At 41.5% G+C, this 17681-nt stretch overlaps 1 protein-coding gene and 1 long non-coding RNA gene across 8 annotated transcripts in view; both read right to left on the bottom strand.

Moving 5' to 3' along the window:
* FEZ2 (fasciculation and elongation protein zeta 2) overlaps positions 1-16146 on the bottom strand; it is a 94581-nt gene extending 78435 nt beyond the window's left edge. For all 7 annotated transcript variants that reach the window (XM_027113404.1, XM_027113399.1, XM_027113400.1 and 4 more), the window contains exons 1-5: positions 15879-16146; positions 11481-11589; positions 4725-4841; positions 1864-2005; positions 304-572 (exon numbers count right to left, since the gene is read on the bottom strand). In XM_027113404.1, the coding sequence (XP_026969205.1) occupies positions 304-572; positions 1864-2005; positions 4725-4841; positions 11481-11589; positions 15879-16132 (891 nt within the window). In that variant the 5' untranslated portion in view covers positions 16133-16146. The remainder of the gene's footprint in view (positions 1-303; positions 573-1863; positions 2006-4724; positions 4842-11480; positions 11590-15878) is intronic.
* Positions 16147-16203: 57 nt separating this feature from the next.
* LOC113623855 (uncharacterized) overlaps positions 16204-17681 on the bottom strand; it is a 52942-nt gene continuing 51464 nt past the window's right edge. Inside the window, exons 7-8 of the long non-coding RNA XR_003434097.1 lie at positions 17067-17163; positions 16204-16352 (exon numbers count right to left, since the gene is read on the bottom strand). This is a non-coding gene — a long non-coding RNA (uncharacterized LOC113623855). The remainder of the gene's footprint in view (positions 16353-17066; positions 17164-17681) is intronic.

The following is a 17681-nucleotide window of genomic DNA, read 5'->3' as shown; positions in this document are numbered from 1 at the left end:
ACCTGCTAAAGCTTCTTTTCTTTCAAACATTCTCCTTTATTCCCCCTCTTCCTTCCACTTACCTCCCTCCTAAATATTTCAGCATTGAATTATCCAGATAACCATTATACCCTCACCAAGAAAACACCTTTCTGAAGGAGCAGAGCACAGTGGCGTTCTTGAACAGAATCCCTTTAGCTCTCTGGTGAGAAGCACCCCCACTCCTGTATGCACGGGCCCTGCCTGCCTCTGCTGGCCTGGAGCACTGGAATGACCACTGAAGCTCTTTCCAGTGTGTGACGCTACATGCAAAACATCACTTACTGTGCCGGGCAGGTGACTTCTCTCGTTCTTCCCATTCTGAGAGCTGCTGTTCTTGAGCTTCTTTTTCTTTTTGGCTGTTTCTTTGTGCTCTTTCTGTTTGTTCTGCACTTCAATGAGAACTGAAATAAAGCTGTTCTTCACTTCCTTTTCAAACTCCAGTTCATCTCGCAGGGCCAGCTGCTGCACCAGCTCTTCAGAGTACTCCTTGATGGCCGTCTCAATTTCTTCCAGCAGTTCATTTAATTCAGATACGGACAGTCTTTTCACTCCTATGACCAAAAAGCAAAGCACAGCAGACACTAAGACCAAAATGTTTCAAGGCAGCACAACAAGGTGTTTAATGCCAAAGAGCAAAAAATCATATTCTAAGTAATTAAATTGTTCATGATCTTCTCAGAGTCCTCACACTTCTGGTGGGCAGGTCTGAGTAGAGGTAGGTGGGCAAAGTTACTTCTCAAATGGCTGAGAAGAAAAGTATAACAAAATTTTTTTGTCTAAAAATCAGTAAAGCAATTATACTCCAAAAAAGATGTTAAAAAAAAAATCAATCATTCCATGAATAGTAGTTCAGTCAAGACTTAATAAGCTTGTAAAAGAAGAAGAACAAACACAAAAGTAGAGGAAGGGTACAGAAAATACCTGCTGACAAGAAATCACAAGCAACTTAGCAGGGCTCTGGGACACTTCTGAAGAGAAAAGAAGGTAATTTGAAAGAATTAAGCTAAATACATATATTTTATTAATTTTCACTGGAGCATAGTTGCACTTTTTTGTTGTTGTTGTTGCACCACGCAGCATATGGGATCTTAGTTCCCTGACCAGGGATCAAATTCGCAACCCCTGCATTGGAAGGCAGAGTCTTAACCACTGGACCACCAGGGAAGTCCTGGAGTATAGTTGCTTTACAATGTTGCGTTAAGCTAAATATATATTTAAACACATATGCCCCAATGTGTGAGTTTTATTGAGAATTGGGAAGATGAAGGGAAGAATATTCCCTGAAACCCCCTTTCAGTTTTTTCTCAGCACTTCCCTTTATGTGAGAGGACATCATTGAAGTTCTAACCCTCAGTACCTCAGAATATGACTGTATTTGGAGATAAGGTCTTCAAAGAGATAATTAAGTTAAAATGAAACCATTAGGGTGGGCCCTAATCCAACGTGACTCATGCCGTTAAAAATGAGAAGATTAGGACACAGATACACACAGGAAAGTCCATGTGAGGACAGAAGGAAGAGGCCTCAGAAGAAATGAGACCTGCTTAACACCTTGATCTCGGACTTCTAGCCTCCAGAACTATAAGAAACAAATTTCTGTGGTTTAAGTCGCCCAGCCTGTGATACTTTGTTACAGCAGCCCAAGCAGACAAATACAATATTCAAAGGTGAGTATGACACAGTCCCTGAGCAATGATGAATATATGCGTCGAGTATCACTGGAAGGCAGGGGAAGGGTATATAACCCAGCCTGTGAGAGCCAAAGACTTCTGGAGATGGTCCCACTACACGGCTGAGGTATACAAAAGCACAAAGAGTACTGATGTAAGTCAGGTTTCTTACTCTCTTCATAACTGCTTGTACTAGACCTCTTAAGAGTTTGAATTTCCTGGGAAAGCATTGAAAGCCGATCTGACTGGGTGGGTGTTTCATCATCTTCTGGGTCTGGTGACTCCTGCATCATTTCTTCGATTTCTTCAATCACCTTCCAAAATATACAAACCACTGTTAATTAAATACACATAGGAAAAATGACCCACCTGTAACACGGCACTCATCTGAAGCAACCACAGTAGAAGTACACTAAATTCTCCATTAACCAACAGTGTGCAGGAGTCGGTGTTCTCAATAACAAAAATTGACTGTAAGAGTGGTTTATCATGGTTTATCAAAAAAAAAATTACAATACACTAAACACAAAAATAAACAAAATATGATTTAATATGTCCATCAGGATTCAGTAGGCCCTATCAGATCTTGTAATGTCTGAGAAACGATGCTACAAACACACATATAATCTACTTCAGACATGCCAGAACCAGATCATAGTTAAAAGAAAGCAAGCGACAGAAGATTTACCATATACCACACCAAGTGCTCAATCTAAAGCTATTTAACAAAACTGACATAAAATTTAGAAAATACAACAGTGTAAAAAAATTTATATGAAAAGCAAGAAATTACCTCTATGGTTGCAAAATTTTCCTTTAACAGCAAGAAAAGAATTTCATATATTAATTCAACGGAAAATAAAGGTATATTTAATAATTACTTTAAATGTAGAAGTTTAAAGAGGAAAAAAAAGCTACACGAAAGCAGGAAAATTTCAGAAATATATCTGCTTTTGAAACAATGATCCACTGTCATATGCTGTGTTGCTCAAATCTTACAGCAGCTTCTTGTCCTGTTTCAAATTCCAGAAGTTGAGAAGGATACAGAACTCAGTGAAAATTGGCTATTTACAATAGCCAAAACATGGAAGCAACCTACGTGTCCATCAACAGATAATCGGGTAAAGAAGGTGTGGTATATATATACAATGGAATATTACTCAGCCATAAAAAAGAATGAAATAATGCCATTTGCAGTAACATGGATGGACCTAGAGATTATCACAATAAGTGAAGTACGTCAGAGAAAGACAAATATTATATGATATCACTCATATGTGGAATCTAAAAAATAGTACAAATGAACTTATTTACAAAACAAACAGACTCACAGACACAGAATACAAACTTATGGTTACCAAAGGGGAAGGGGAGAGGGAGGGATAAATTAGGAGTATGGGACTAACAGATACACACTACCATATATATAAACTAGATAAACAAGGATTTACTGTATAGAACAGGGAATTATATTCAATATATTGTAATCAATTATAGTGGAAAAGAATCTAAAGATACAGATATATACATACATATATAAACAAATCACTTTGCTGTATACCTGAAACTAACACAATATTGTAAATCAACTATACTTCAATAAAAATAATTTTTTTAAAAAATGGACCTAAGAGTTTAAAAAAAACTATTTAAAAAAATACAGCATGAATCATCGAGCCTAACGTATCTAACACTTAGTACTAAGGAAAAACAGGTAAACCTGAGCGAGTGGGGATTATGCTAATTAGTAAGAAGAGTTTCCAAAATAGGCATTTTAAACAGGAAAATGAGACACTGAAACAGGCTACAGAATCTGTTTCTCTCCGTCCTTTTTTTTTTTTTTAATTTATTTACTTATTTATGGCTGCGTTGGGTCTTCGTTGCTGTGCGCAGGCTTTCTCTAGTTGTGGAGAGTGGGGGCTACTCTTCGTTGCAGTGTACAGGCTTCTCGTTGCGTTGGCTTCTCTTGTGGAGCACGGGCTCTAGGCACGTGGGCTTCAGTAGTTATGGATCATGGGCTCAGTAGTTGTGGCTCACGGGCTTAGTTGCTCTGCGGCATGTGGGATCTTCCCAGACCAGGGCTCGAATCCATGTCCCCTACATTGGCAGGCGGATTCTTAACCACTGCACCACCAGGGAAGTCCTCTCTCAGTCTTAAAAGCAGAGATAGTTTATGGTTTTCAGGCAGAGTATGGAGGAGACAATGAACTTTCCCTGGAATATCAGGCTGTACCGCACTCAGCCCTCTAACTTACTATCTTGTTTTTTAAGCACCATGCTCTTTCCAAGCTTCAGACAATCCAACCACAAATATGACTAAGGAGCATCAAAATGACATATTTTTAACATACTCCTCCCAATCTTGCCACAATACCTCTCTTTACCGGCCTTGTCTTTCCAGCCTAAAAATACAGTGTGGTAGAACTCAGTCCCAGTAGCCATGGAACACTTGACTTCACGAAGAACCTCTTGCACCACAGTTTGACAATACAGCAGAAGTGGGAAGAGTATTCAGAAAATGAGAAAGCTGATTCAACTGGTTTTAAATGAATACAGGGTTGACATTATTAGAGCATTCCACAGGACTAATGCTCACTTCTTTCCTGGATACACAATAAAGACTTCTGATAAGTGCTAATGATTTCTACATAGGTTTTAGAGAAACTAGATAATTTCTGCACCGATATAGTTTGCCCATGTCTGGTTAAATGTAAAGAAAGAAGAAAATTCACAGGATTTTTTCTGATTCCAGTGTAAGCAATAACCCTCTTTTAAAGTAACCCGCTGTACTGTTTTAACAATGCTTATCTTGGAAAATTGCATATATTGAAAAATCTTCCCAAGTAACATAATCCAACTGCTTCAGATTACATATACTTTCTTCTTTCCTCAGGAGAAAACTGTTAAGCCTGTGTTACCAGAAAATACAATAGAAATAAGTAAATTCCAACACCCCATCACTTATGGCCACAATAAGAAATCGTTTTTCAGCCAAGGATCCCTTCCCTTGATGGATGGGATTCTCCTTTGTACCTGGTCTGCCGTGAAGAGGGGCTCGTCGTTAACGCAGGAGACGATGATTGAATGCATATCCAGCTGTTCTCGCAGCTCCTCATCGTCTGAGGTATCAAAGAGCAAGCTGTCACTCGTCTAAAAACAAAAACTACCCACTGTTAAGAGGAGGACATTCTGATCACAACTAAGTCGAAGCATCTGGGTAAAGGAGGCTGCAGAGGGAAGCATCTGCTGAGAGCTTCAAAAGGCAGATATTATTACAGCTGCTGTGTACCAGGCAGTGTGTGAGGTGCTCTGCATAGTCATCTCAAACAGAAATGAGAGGAATGTAGAATAAATATGAAATTAAGGTGCTGTATATATCCCCTCTTGCCCAAACAGACACACACTTAGCTATTTATTCCAAGGGGAAGAGTGTCTAGGAAGTACAAAAATATATGGTGTTCGATAGCAATTTATAGGGAATTATAGCAAATGGGGGCGGCGGGAGACAGGGGCAAATGTTATTTAATTAATGATCTAATAGGAAGATTAGTATATGTAAAAATTCCACAGAAAACATAGAAGTTAGTTTGCAAGTAACTAACTTTAACAGAGTAAAAGATAAGTAATCAACTCCCTGGCAGGTGGGAACTGTCCACGCGGATCATACTGAGCCCTTCCAGTTGAAAATCTATCTCTTCTTCCAAAAAAGAGTATTTCTAGGTTCCAAAAATATCTTTAAACCAAACTATGCTGGAGATTTTCTCTTTGCCTTACTACCGTTTCTCTCCCCAATCGTGCCCCCAGAGACTGACCTTTATGGGCTACATCAAAGGATGCCCTTGGCTTCTGGCTTCCAGGTGGATTAACACACTGGTAGACACTAGCAGGAGACTGGAAGGCAGGAGGGGAAGGGCTGGGCATTTATTCTGCTGTCTGCCTCCCTACCAGATTCCAAAGGCTGCAGCTCCTGTCAAGCTGACCTCTCCCCCATCGCTACTCTCCCCAGGTTCTGGTAACTTCTCCCTTTCCTTACCTCTCTTCATGCCTAAGGGTGCTAAAGGGCTGCTTGCTGTTGCCACCACCAGGGTATTGCACCATGTCTACCTCATATGGTGTCTCTTAACCTGCCCACATGAATATCAACAGCCCCTATAATAATGACCTCACCTTTACTAACTATAAAGGCCTGACCTAGAAAACCCAGCAGATTAAAATGGACAAGTGATCATCTATCCATCATGACATGACCATTCAGACGATGAAAAGAACAAATTAGAACTCTGTTCATCAGAAGGAGTGGCACACTGAGTTCCCAAAGAACAAATGGGCAACTAGGAACTACGTAAGAAGCAACCGTGTAGTTCTAGCAGAGAGTACATAATTTAAAAAATATATATTTTACCTGGGAAAATTATTTACCAGTACAGAGGATATATATAAAAATTGAAGATACAGTTGGATGGATGTAGGTCCCTACTGCCTCCCTAGCTCCTCACAGGTCTGAAGTTTAATGGTGAATACACCCCACAGAATAAGAAACCTGCAGGTGAGAAGTGCAAAGAAAAACACTGACGTGCTGCCTTTCATAACATTAGGCTGCGGGAGGAGCCACATCAGCACTCCCGCTCTATCTGCTACCACATACTGCAATGCCATGCTGCACCACGGGGATGACACGCCCCCACATTTGATTTCTCACTGCACCATCAGGCTAGGAAAGGCCTGGACATGGCCTTCAACATATGAAATTTCAAAAAGCTGTGTGGGGGAAGGAAAAAAACCCTAAAAGCTTCCAGAGAGAAAAAACCATCACATTAAAAGGATCAGAAACCAACGCGTCATTTGAATTCTCAACAGAGAATTAAAAAATCAATGCAATTTCCATGTTTCAATAAATTCCACCCTAGAATCCTATATCCAGCTAAACTAACAATTCAGTAGGGGGTTAGAATAAAGAGATTTTCAGACATTCAATTTCTCAAAGAATGTACCTCTCAGGTACCCTTTCTCAGAAAACCACGCAGAGTATGTTCCATTAAAACCAGGAGGAAAACCAAAAAAGGAAGCAGACATAGGCTCTAACACAAGAAAGAGGTGAATGGAATTCTTATAATGACAGTGGAGTAAAGATCCCAGAATGATGACTGTGGAGCTAAACTAGAGAGTAGCCAGTTCAGATTAGAATTGTTACTGCAGAAGGAATTAAGAAAAGCATGAAAGAAAAAGAGAAAGAAAGCCTGACAGATTACCTAGCGTGTTTCACTTACTAAAATGACTTTTATGGCTCTGTTGAGGTTGAATTAGTGAGCTAATAATAACCTAAATCAACCACAAAAAGGCAATTATTACTACCTTAAGAAAAACAAAAAAACAAAAAAAAAAAAGAGGACACGCAATCATAAAATGTACTTAAATGTGAACATTTATATAGTCAATATAGAGCTTCCCTGGTGGTTCAGTGGTTAAGAATCCACCTGCCAATGCAGGGTACACGGGTTCAAGCCCTGGTCCAGGAAGATCCCACATGCTGCGGAGCAACTAAGCCCGTGAGCCACAACTACTGAGCCCCTGTGCCACAACCACTGAAGCCCGTGTGTCTAGAGCCCATGCTCCACAATAAAGAGAAGCCACTGCAACAAGAAGCCCGCACACCGCAATGAAGAGTAGCCCCCACTCGCCGCAACTAGAGAAAGCCCGCGTGCAGCAACAAAGACCCAATGCAGCCAAAAATAAATTAATTTTTAAAAGAAAGGTCAATATGAATTATGAAGGTTAATATAACCAAAAATTTTGACATAATTATATTGGGAAGATGAGGGAAGCAAAAGTTTTTGTGAGGGTTGTGGTTGGAGGGCTAGAGGGAAGACTTTGAGAGTGCTAAACCCTCATCCTCTGCGTAGAAAGTAAATGAATAAAGTCTAAAGTTGAATAAAATCAAGTAAAATGATAGGAGAATGTTATCTGCTGGATGAAAAGTTGAAGTAGTTGAAAGCGGTTGCCTCTGGTAAATGGAAGTCAAGCATTATGAGGTAAGTAGGGCAGAGGCTGCTTTTTCATGTTGTCCTATAGCTTTAGTTCACTTTTTTAAACTAGACAGTTATCCTGTTAATAAGAAAGGAGAAAGGTCAAGAGATGTGGCTCTTGATGAGAGAGGATGTTTGATTTCAAGATAGTAGAAGTGGAGATGAAAAGTGCCACACGAGGGTGTACGATGATGTAGAGTACCTAACAATTACATTCACTGATCCTAAAACTTCAACACCCTCCCCCAAAATCACAACTCTATGTTGTGACTTGAGGACCATAGTTTTGTCTTATTTTTCCCCCTTATAGCAAGTGAAAGTTTTAATTTTAAAATTACTCCTAAGGAAGCCATTATTATCTTCTGTTTCTACTCTTAAAGATAAAAAGGTGCATTAAACAAAGTCCCTGTCCCTGAAGAAATCCTCATGATAGAAGGAAAAACACGGCACAGGAGATGTTCCTAAGGCAAAATGATTCAGAAGCATTCTATCACATAAGCATGATCAAGAATGGCACTGGATTTAGAACAGGTTTACAGCTATTGCCAAAACACATGAGTGATACCAATACGCCATTAGAATAAATTTCCATGACAACAGAAATAATGATCCCAGACCATCTTTCCAGAGAGGGAGCCAAGCCCATTCCCCACAGAGATGGCATATGCTAAGGGCTGGAATCCCTTTCGGGCTTTGAAAACTAACCTTGGCTGTCATGGGTATCATCATTCACGCTCCCATTCGGCATCAATGTGCCTCTTTGCCAAGCATTCCCATCACTCCTTCCTATGCCAGGTTTAGATACAGAGCCATGGTTCTGTTTCCCTCTATAAAACTGAAGCTGCCTCAAATGGAAAAAATGTGCCCATGTAAGAACTTGGAATGTACCAGTTGCCTTCCTCTAGAAAAGACCCATCAAATTTAGAAGTGTGCCATCTTAAACAGCAATGAAAAAAACTTAAAAACAAATCTAGGGAACTATGGTTTCCTGTTTTTCTCATCCTAACCAAAAAGAAACCTCTTCCCCTTTTGTCAAAAATTTCATATAGGGGACTTCCCTGGTGGCACAATGGTTAAGAATCCGCCTGCCAATGCAGGGGACAAGGGTTCGAGCCCTGGTCCGGGAAGATCCCACATGCCGTGGAGCAACTAAGCCCGTGCGCCACAACTACTGAGCCTGCGCTCTAGAGCCTGTGAGCCACAACTACTGAACCCACGTGCTACAACCACTGAAGCCCGTGCTCCTAGAGCCCGTACTCCACAATGAAAGAAGCCACCGCAATGAGAAGCCTGCGCGTCACAACGAAGAGTAGCCCCCACTCGCCTCAACTAGAGAAAGCCTGCGTGCAGCAACAAAAACCCAACACTGCCAAAAATAAATAAATAATAAAATAAATTAAAAAAAATTTCATATAGACACTGTTATACAACTGGAATAATCTAAAGAATGCTTCTGGGGCTTCCCTGGTGGCGCAGTGGTTGAGAGTCCGCCTGCCGATGCAGGGGACACACGTTTGTGCCCCGGTCCAGGAAGATCCCACATGTCGTGTAGCGGCTGGGCCCGTGAGCCATGGCTGCTGAGCCTGCGCGTCCGGAGCTTGTGCTCCGCAACGGGAGAGGCCACAACAGTGAGAGGCCCGCGTACCACAAAAAAAACACCAAAAAACACAAAAAACATTAATTATATGCTACCTAATAACATGGTTGCTTCTTATGTCATACCTTGTTCTTCAGGAACTTAATGTGTGCTATTCATTCCTGAGGACTAGACTTCTCATCTCAGTTGTATTCATCACCTGGGTAGTCATGTCAAGACAGACAGATGTTAGATGATCACTTGTCCATTTTAACTTGCTGAGTTTTCCAGGTAAGGGTTTCACAACCAGTACTAGTACTAAACTCCACATCATTACTAATCACTACCCTTGGCTATGCCATTGCTCTAGCATTGAAAACAGTCAAAAGGCAGATAAAGGGAGTGACGTCCCCAGAGGTAACCAAATAACAATATTCATTGAAACTGGATTAGAGTGTTCCATTCATGCTACTAATGTACTTCCCTTTGAAACTATGAAAAGATCTCTTCTCTACTATTTTTTAATATGTCACACAAAAAAGTACTCATTGACTGGCTATTGTGGATTCAATACTATGTTAAATAATATAGAAAACATTTTTAAAACACTTTCCACCATGGTGTCTGAACTTATATAGCCTCACGGATGAGATTATTCATTTGTTCACTCAACAAACATCTGTCTTAGTAATCAGTATGTGCCAGGCACAGTGGTGGTTACTGAAAGACAAATACAAAGATACCTACCAGGAGGTTACAATCTAATGACAGACCCAGATATATAATAAGAGAACACAATAATGATTTGAGACACGGACAAAGCACCGTGAGGACCAGCTTGCAGGAGACTAGGGGGCTAAATTCTGTGGGACAGATAAGTCCTTTACGATTTTCACACCCCAACAAGCGTAACTGATTCCCACAGAGAGGAGTGCATTTTCCTTCCGTGCTAGGATTGAGGCCATGGCAAAATGACCATCTGTCAGAGACACTGTAGATGGGAATTCCCCCCAAATGAGAGACTGGATTAAGTGTCCTTTAAAGTCCCTTCCAACTCTAAAATTATATAATTCCATGAGATCAGCAAAGGCTAAAACAGTAATAGGAAGCTTCAGAGAGGAAGGGAAACTTGAACTAAGCCCAGAATGATAGCTAAGATGCAAATAAACAGAAGACAGATCATAAAATATTTTGTTTTATTCCTTTCCCTAAATGTATGTCAGGTCAGCCTGCAAAACAGCTTAAGGGGATTAATAACTGGAACAAATAATAAATCCTATATCTACTAGAATACAAAGAAATATAGTCAGAATTATATATTTTATGAGAAAATAGTAGGGAGCAAGCTTTTCTGAATCACATTTTTAAGAAAATCATTTCAGAAAATGATTTAAAATACTCACAGCCCTACTGCATTATATTCCCAGTAATGGCACAAATACACTTAATGAAATACAGAGCATGCTAAAAGACCTGGCATGAGCTTACACTGCTATTTGATGAAGAATTTAAAGAGTCAGGCCCTGAAACTTCCATTTGGCCTCGTTTGTCATCAGTTTTAAAACACACTGTGATTTTCCACTTAAAGCAATTCTCTTCATTTTTCTGTCCGCCTTGTTGTCCTATCACCTGTGCTCACACTTCTTACTCAATGTGTCTTCACTTTCAGTTCCAAGACATATATAGCAGCCTCCAACAGTTAGCCAAGAACACATTAAAGAGCCAAGAACTGAAATCTTTTAAAGGTTCCCCAATGTTCACAGAGAAACACAATCTTCAGACGATATGTCACATCTAGCAAGTCATTAAATTCTTCAGAAAGTTAACTCTCTGTAGATATTCCAGTACCCTCTATATATTAAATCAAAGGCTAGGGTTCTTACTGACTGTTCTCAGCACATCAAAATTGTTATTTAAGCTGGAAAAAAATGCTGATCGTTGCTGTTCATACACAGGTGATGAAAATTTACCTAAACATAAAAAAGTTGAGTGTGTGCTGGGGAAGAATGGAGGGAAGTGCTAGCAAGCCGACAGTAGCAGAAAAGAGATGGCAAAAGAAGGCCACTCCAATTGCCATAAGCTTGGAAATAAGAAGCAGCTCAACCAATTGTGGTTAAATAGAAATGCTACTTTTTAGTTCCATTATGAGAATCAGTTATTCGGAAAGTACTGGTGCAATTCCTAACTTACCCTTTTTTCTGAGAGGTTCAGAGTAAGCAAATGCAAGGTCCTAGTATGGGATGACTTCCAGTCTACAGGCATTACATTTCCGTAATTATCTGTCAGGGCATTCCAAATCCTTAAAAAGAAGAAAACTACAATCAGTGAAACTTAACATTCTGTACGTCATTATTAAACAGATACCTAGTACTACAGTGACAGAGAGAACAAAAAGCATCAGAGCAAAGAAACAGGAGGCTATTGTTTCTCAGAAAAGCATCAACAAAGTAGAGGCTCCAGGGCTTCCCTGGTGGCGCAGTGGTTGAGAGTCTGCCTGCCGATGCAGGGGACACGGGTTCGGGCCCCGGTCCGGGAAGATCCCACATGCTGCGGAGCGGCTGGGCCCGTGAGCCATGGCCGCTGAGCCTGCACATCCAGAGCTTGTGCTTCGCAACGAGAGAGGCCGCAACAGTGAGAGGCCCGCGTACCGCAAAAAAAAAAAAAAAAAAGTAGAGGCTCCAGAATAAGACAAAAGAAAAATCCTATCATTGGGCCTGACAAGAAGTCCTGAGGGAAGGTGACAGGACATAGAAAACTCCTCTCACAAAGTCGAGTGCTGACATTTCCAGAAAACTCTCACAAAGTCGAGAGCTGACATTTCCACTGTATCGTGTGCCAGGCTCTAAGTAAGCAATTTACATATATTCTAAGCAATTTACATACATTAACTCATTTAATCCTCAAAAACAGTATTATGAAGAACAGTTATTATCCCCATTTGACAGACAGAAACTAAAGCACAGGAAGGTTAAATAATGTTTCTCAAGCCAAAAGAGGTAGTAAATACACTGTGCTTTATACTTATTTTTCTCTTGTAACTTCGGAACATATAGACTATTTCATAGAATGAATAATCTCTCTCTAACCAAAGAGAAAGAATTTTCTGGAGAAAGAATTCAGTCTCAATGTGAGACTAGGGTTTAATATCTAATTTATAATAGGCTAAGACTAAGATAAGATGAAAAGGGAAAGAAGGGGAGTTCACAATAAAATGCAGATTATACCCAGTGCAGTTACCCTTCCTTATTATCAAACAGCATTTTGGGGAGGCAACAGGGTAAAATGAAAAGGGTACTGGACTAAATTCAGAAAACAGACTTGTCTACATTCATCCTCAATGTGTCTTTGACTGTGTCCCTTAACCTCTGTAGGTATTAGCTGGACTTTTTAAAATGAGAAGCTTGGACAAGAATAGCAGACATTCCTTCCAGCTCTATTACTCTAAGCATTAATTCAAATGAGTTGTATTGAGAAAAGTCCCAAACCACAATGGAAAAAGGACTGCAAACTCCAATTTCATGACCAAAATTCATTTCAGCCCCAAAATATTAACCAGCATTTTTGTTAAATGACATTATATGAAAAACATGAGTTCAGAAATATAAATGAGATGAAATTTAATTAGGGTAAGTAAAGTTAAACACTACACATATAAGCTACTTAATGGCCAGAGATACTCACATAGAAGTCATAAAGAAAAAAACAACAAAAAAACCACCACCCTAACATTTATAACAGGTATCCAATTGTGAATAAGCCACTAAAAAATTGGGTGGGTCTCTTTTCCAAGCATGTAAGATACTAGGATACAAAAACAAGACCACCAGGGACATAAAAATAAGAATGCAAGCTTTAAAATAGAGAAACAACATACTGATTTAATGAATTGGGATTTGGTGCTAAAGAGAAGAAGCAATGTGACCACAACTGCCAAAAATCCCAAAATGGTGTTTGGCTTTGGAATGCACATTAGCCGCAATGAAAATGTGAACCCAAAAAGCTCTAGAAAACTGGCTCATTTACCCAGAAAATCTCCCATATGCATGGTTCATTCCTGTCCTCCTCTCTGCAGGAATCATCTCCTCTAATGCCAGTATGCTCAAATTGGAAACAACACTTCTGGATGCTAAACTTGCTGGGTTTCTGGCCCACATCTTCCTGGGTAAAAGATTTGCAAATACTGAATAACTGACCATGTATCTAACCCTGGGTAGGAACTACTAGCATATTCTAGTAGGTGAAAACAGTCCAGAGTTTTTGAGGTTTGTTTTGTCTGCTTGTTTGCTCCTTCTTAAATGAGGCTATAATAAAAGGACAAGTGGAGTGGAAGATTTCATGTAGAACTGACTGTGGGTGAATTTGATCTACCAAGAAAATGAAGCACAATTCACAGTCCTCTATCTTCACCAGGGCCAGAACATTTGTGGTTGGAAGGACATAGGGCCGAGTTAACTGAAAGATCTGTAGAAATCTCCAGTCAAGACATGAACTGCCTTGGTCCTTATCATAAAGTATTACAGCCAGTCATGAACAACTAGCAGGGCAGCTCTTTTCCAAAGGTCAAAGTGCTGCTGACATTGAATCCCACACCAGACCCTTCTAAAGTAAAACTTTAGCAGATAAGCACAATCTGTATTTAACCAAAACTAAAACCGGGACTCAGAAGTGAAATAAAGTGCCCTAAGGCAAGGCACTATCTGGGTGAAAGAATTCTCAGCTGTCTCTAGTCAAAGAAACAGGAATGGACTCTATCAAGCAATGGAGAGCAGATTTATGCAATAGAATGCAATAGAATAGGGACAATGAGAGTGGTCTACAGTGAGAGTGGTGAGCAACCCCAGCTCAGAAAAGAGAGACAGAGATTCCCAAATCAAGGGACATGCTGTACCACCAACATAACATCTACTATCTACTAAACCATTATCAAGAGTAACAAAACTTTTAAGTTTTATATCAACTGAAGATTTAAGCAAAGGCTAAAATACACTACTTTTCAGACAGTACAGGTGATGCAAAAATAAGGAAGCTTATCTGTGTACAAACCACTAATCTGTTTTGAGAAGTTATTCTTGATAAACCCAAATATATAATAAATATAATTTTAAAATCCAGAGAATGTCCTTAGTCTAGTGATTCCGAGTATATAACTCTATGTATAACACTACCTTCTCTTTGGGAATAGACTGTTTAAAATGTCATCTTTTGCCACTGATTGCATGCATATCTGTGAGTATAATATCCAATCAAAAACTTTTCCTTTTATGCCTGGGCAGAACACTGTACAGAGGCAGCAATGAAAAGATATGGTCTCCAAGCATAGCTGGGCCTGAACCACTGCTATGTTTACAGGCCCCCATTCCCAACCCCCTCTTCCTGATAAATCTTCTGATTCGCAGAGGAAACTGACAAGCCCCTTTCAATGCCCATGAATCCTTCCCTCAAGAATTCTTCCCTGACCTCTCCATCCCTTCAATGCTCTGAAAACCCACCCCTACCCACAACCTCAGTGTTTACTCCATAATTTCACCCTCAGCCTCTCCAGGGCTCCTCTCCCCCTACATTACAATATTGTCAAATTCCCTCACTCTCATCATTCCTTTCTGTATCTTCTGGAGTAAAACTATGGTACATAATTACAGCCCTTATCTAACCAAATTATAACTGGGTTTCTGGGCAGTTAAATAACCTCTGTCCCTCCATTCCCCTAGCTCTCATAAAGCCCTGCGAATTTCCTATCATTGCACTTAGATGATTCTGTAATAATTACCTGTTTATGCATTGGTCTCCCTACCAGACTAGGAGATCCTTGCTATTAATAACCAGAGCTTTTGCCTCTGTGGGAACTCACACTCAATCTGGGCTCTCAGATGGAGCCAATAAATTCCTGTGGCAAAAACGCTGCTGCAACGTCGGTACCTTTGCATGTGCTATATCCCTGAGCTAGAATGCTAGACCTTTTTTCACCTGGCAGGCAAACTCCCACTCACCCATCAGGGTCGTTTTCACACTTCTTTCCCTATGAAGTCCTTCCTGACTCTCCCCCTCTCCCTCTATATTTTGTACATATATCCATTACAGCGTTTGTCACACCCATACAAATGTCTGTTTACAAATCTAGCTCCCACCCTAGACTGTCCTCTGCTTGAGAGGGGTAATGTCGTCATCTTGGTATTCCCAGTGAGAAGCAGCCTCTGGCACGTAGCAGGCGCTTAAAAAATGCTGGTTGAATGAATGAATGTCTACACATGTGCCCGAGGAGATACTATCTCTAACTACGGAGCTCTGTACAAGACTCCGCTCCAAACCAAACAGGGATTGGTTTCTAGGAAGGAGGAGGACGTTTAAGGGGTCGTTGGGGGCCAGGGGAGCAGGGGATTTAAATCGCCAGGGGCGCAAAGGCCTAAAGCCCCAAGGAAGGAGATAGGAGAACACGGAGGGGCGGGACCCCGGAGTTGAAGGAGGCGGAAGGAGGGTGCGGGGAGGAGCCTGCGGCCAGAGTCCCGCCGAGGCTGCTGACTGAGGGCCGGCGGGCAGGGCGAGGGGCTGGACGAGGGGCAGAGGAGGCTCCCGCCCGCGACCCGCACTCACTCGTCCCCCTGCAGGAGGCTGCACTCGGTGATGGGCCGCACGGCCGCCCTGGGGGGCTCGGCACCCGGACCGGAGGGACGGAAACACAGGCTCAGCTTTTCCTCCAGGCTGCAGGCCAGCGCTGGGAAACCGTCGCCTCCCCCGCCCGGCCCTGCTTCGGCCTCGGGGCTCGCGTTACAGTTCTCCTGGTCCTGGAGGCTCAGGGCCGGCTCCTGGAACTCATAGAAATCCTGCCAGTCCCCGTCCGCCGCCATCGCCGCCTGGTGCAGTCGCGCGCCCCGCCCCAGCCCGCCCCAGCCCGCCCCAGCCCGCCCCAGCCCCGCAGTCTGGCCCCGCCCCCGAAGCTCCGCACCGCCCCCGAAGCACCGCCACGCCCGAGGCCCCACCCCCCTACCTCCGGCGGAGTCTTGGACCTGTCCCGGGTCTCGCAGCCCCGGGGTCTTCCCTTCTCCTGAGTCTTCTTTGAGTTGAGAGCTGGTCCCGGTAGAAAGGAAAACTTTAACTGCGTAGAGTCACTTCCTATAGTCTATCATTCAGGAATAGCTTTACTCTAAGATTTCCTTAGTGGGAACCTGGCCTAAATGTGGCTAAAATAAAGGACTTCTTTAAACTTGCACCCGGTGTCACATTACTCCCCAAATCATTTCCCCAAAGTAACCTGGCTCCTTTGGTAACTTTTCAACCAGAAAAACAGCCATTGTCACTTGGAAATGCTTAAATGGTACCAAAATTCATTCCACAAATATTTTATGTCTCCCACGTGTAAAGCACGTGCTAGACCCTCTGCAACATACAAAGATGAACAATTATGTGAGTTAATATTTGCAAAGCACTTGGAACAGTGCCTGACAGTAAGTACCAAATGTGTATGTTTTATAACTAATATATGACTGCTCCCTGCAACGGGCTTACAATGCAGTTAGAGCGATAAAACTGGAAAGGGTTTATACCAAAAAGTATAACTGGGAGTAGAGAGTTACTGTTTAACGTGTATTGAATTTGTTTTGCAAGATGAAGAGCATTGGAGATGGTTACTCAAGAATATAAATGTACTTAATACCACTAAACTGTACACTTAAATATGGTTAAGATGGTAATTTTATGTTATGTGTATTTTACCATCAGAAAAAAAATTAGGGGAAAAGATATAATTCTAAGGGAGTGTGAATATGTAAAGGCAACAAATACCTAGGAGCTGATAGAAGCAGTATCTTTGGACTGCAGTAATCAAATACTTCCTTTAGGAATCAGAACATAGTTGGGTCATAAAAGATGAATTCCTATTCTGAAAAATAAATACGAAGTTAATAATAGAAAATAAGATTTTCCCAGTATGCTCTGTCCATGTCTTGACAACGTGGAAACCTATCCTCAAGAATACACGTTAGGGGCTTCCCTGGTGCCGCAGTGGTTGAGAACCTGCCTGCTAATGCAGGGGACACGGGTTCGAGCCCTGGTCTGGGCAGATCCCACATGCTGCGGAGCAACTAGGCCCGTGAGCCACAGCTACTGAGCCTGCGCGCCTGGAGCTTGTGCTCTGCATCAAGAGAGGCCCGCGCACCGTGAGGAAGAGTGGCCCCCGCTTGCTGCAACTAGAGAAAGCCCTCACACAGAAATGAAGACCCAACACAGCCAAAACTAAATAAATAAATTATTTTTAAAAAATACATGTTAATACCAAAATTTCCTATTTACCATTCTGATAAATTTTGTCTCGTATTTCAGTGATTTGTCCCATATTTAACAAGATACTTCTATAAATCAAGCCTAAGGAACTGCTGATAATTACTTTAAAGGCAATAT

The sequence above is a fragment of the Aethalodelphis obliquidens genome, unplaced genomic scaffold, assembly GCF_003676395.1.
Source record: "Aethalodelphis obliquidens isolate GAN/ISIS:26980383/991018 unplaced genomic scaffold, ASM367639v1 scaffold12, whole genome shotgun sequence".
In the NCBI taxonomy this organism is placed as follows: Eukaryota; Metazoa; Chordata; class Mammalia; order Artiodactyla; family Delphinidae; genus Aethalodelphis; species Aethalodelphis obliquidens.
This window is presented reverse-complemented; position numbering and strand designations above follow the sequence as displayed.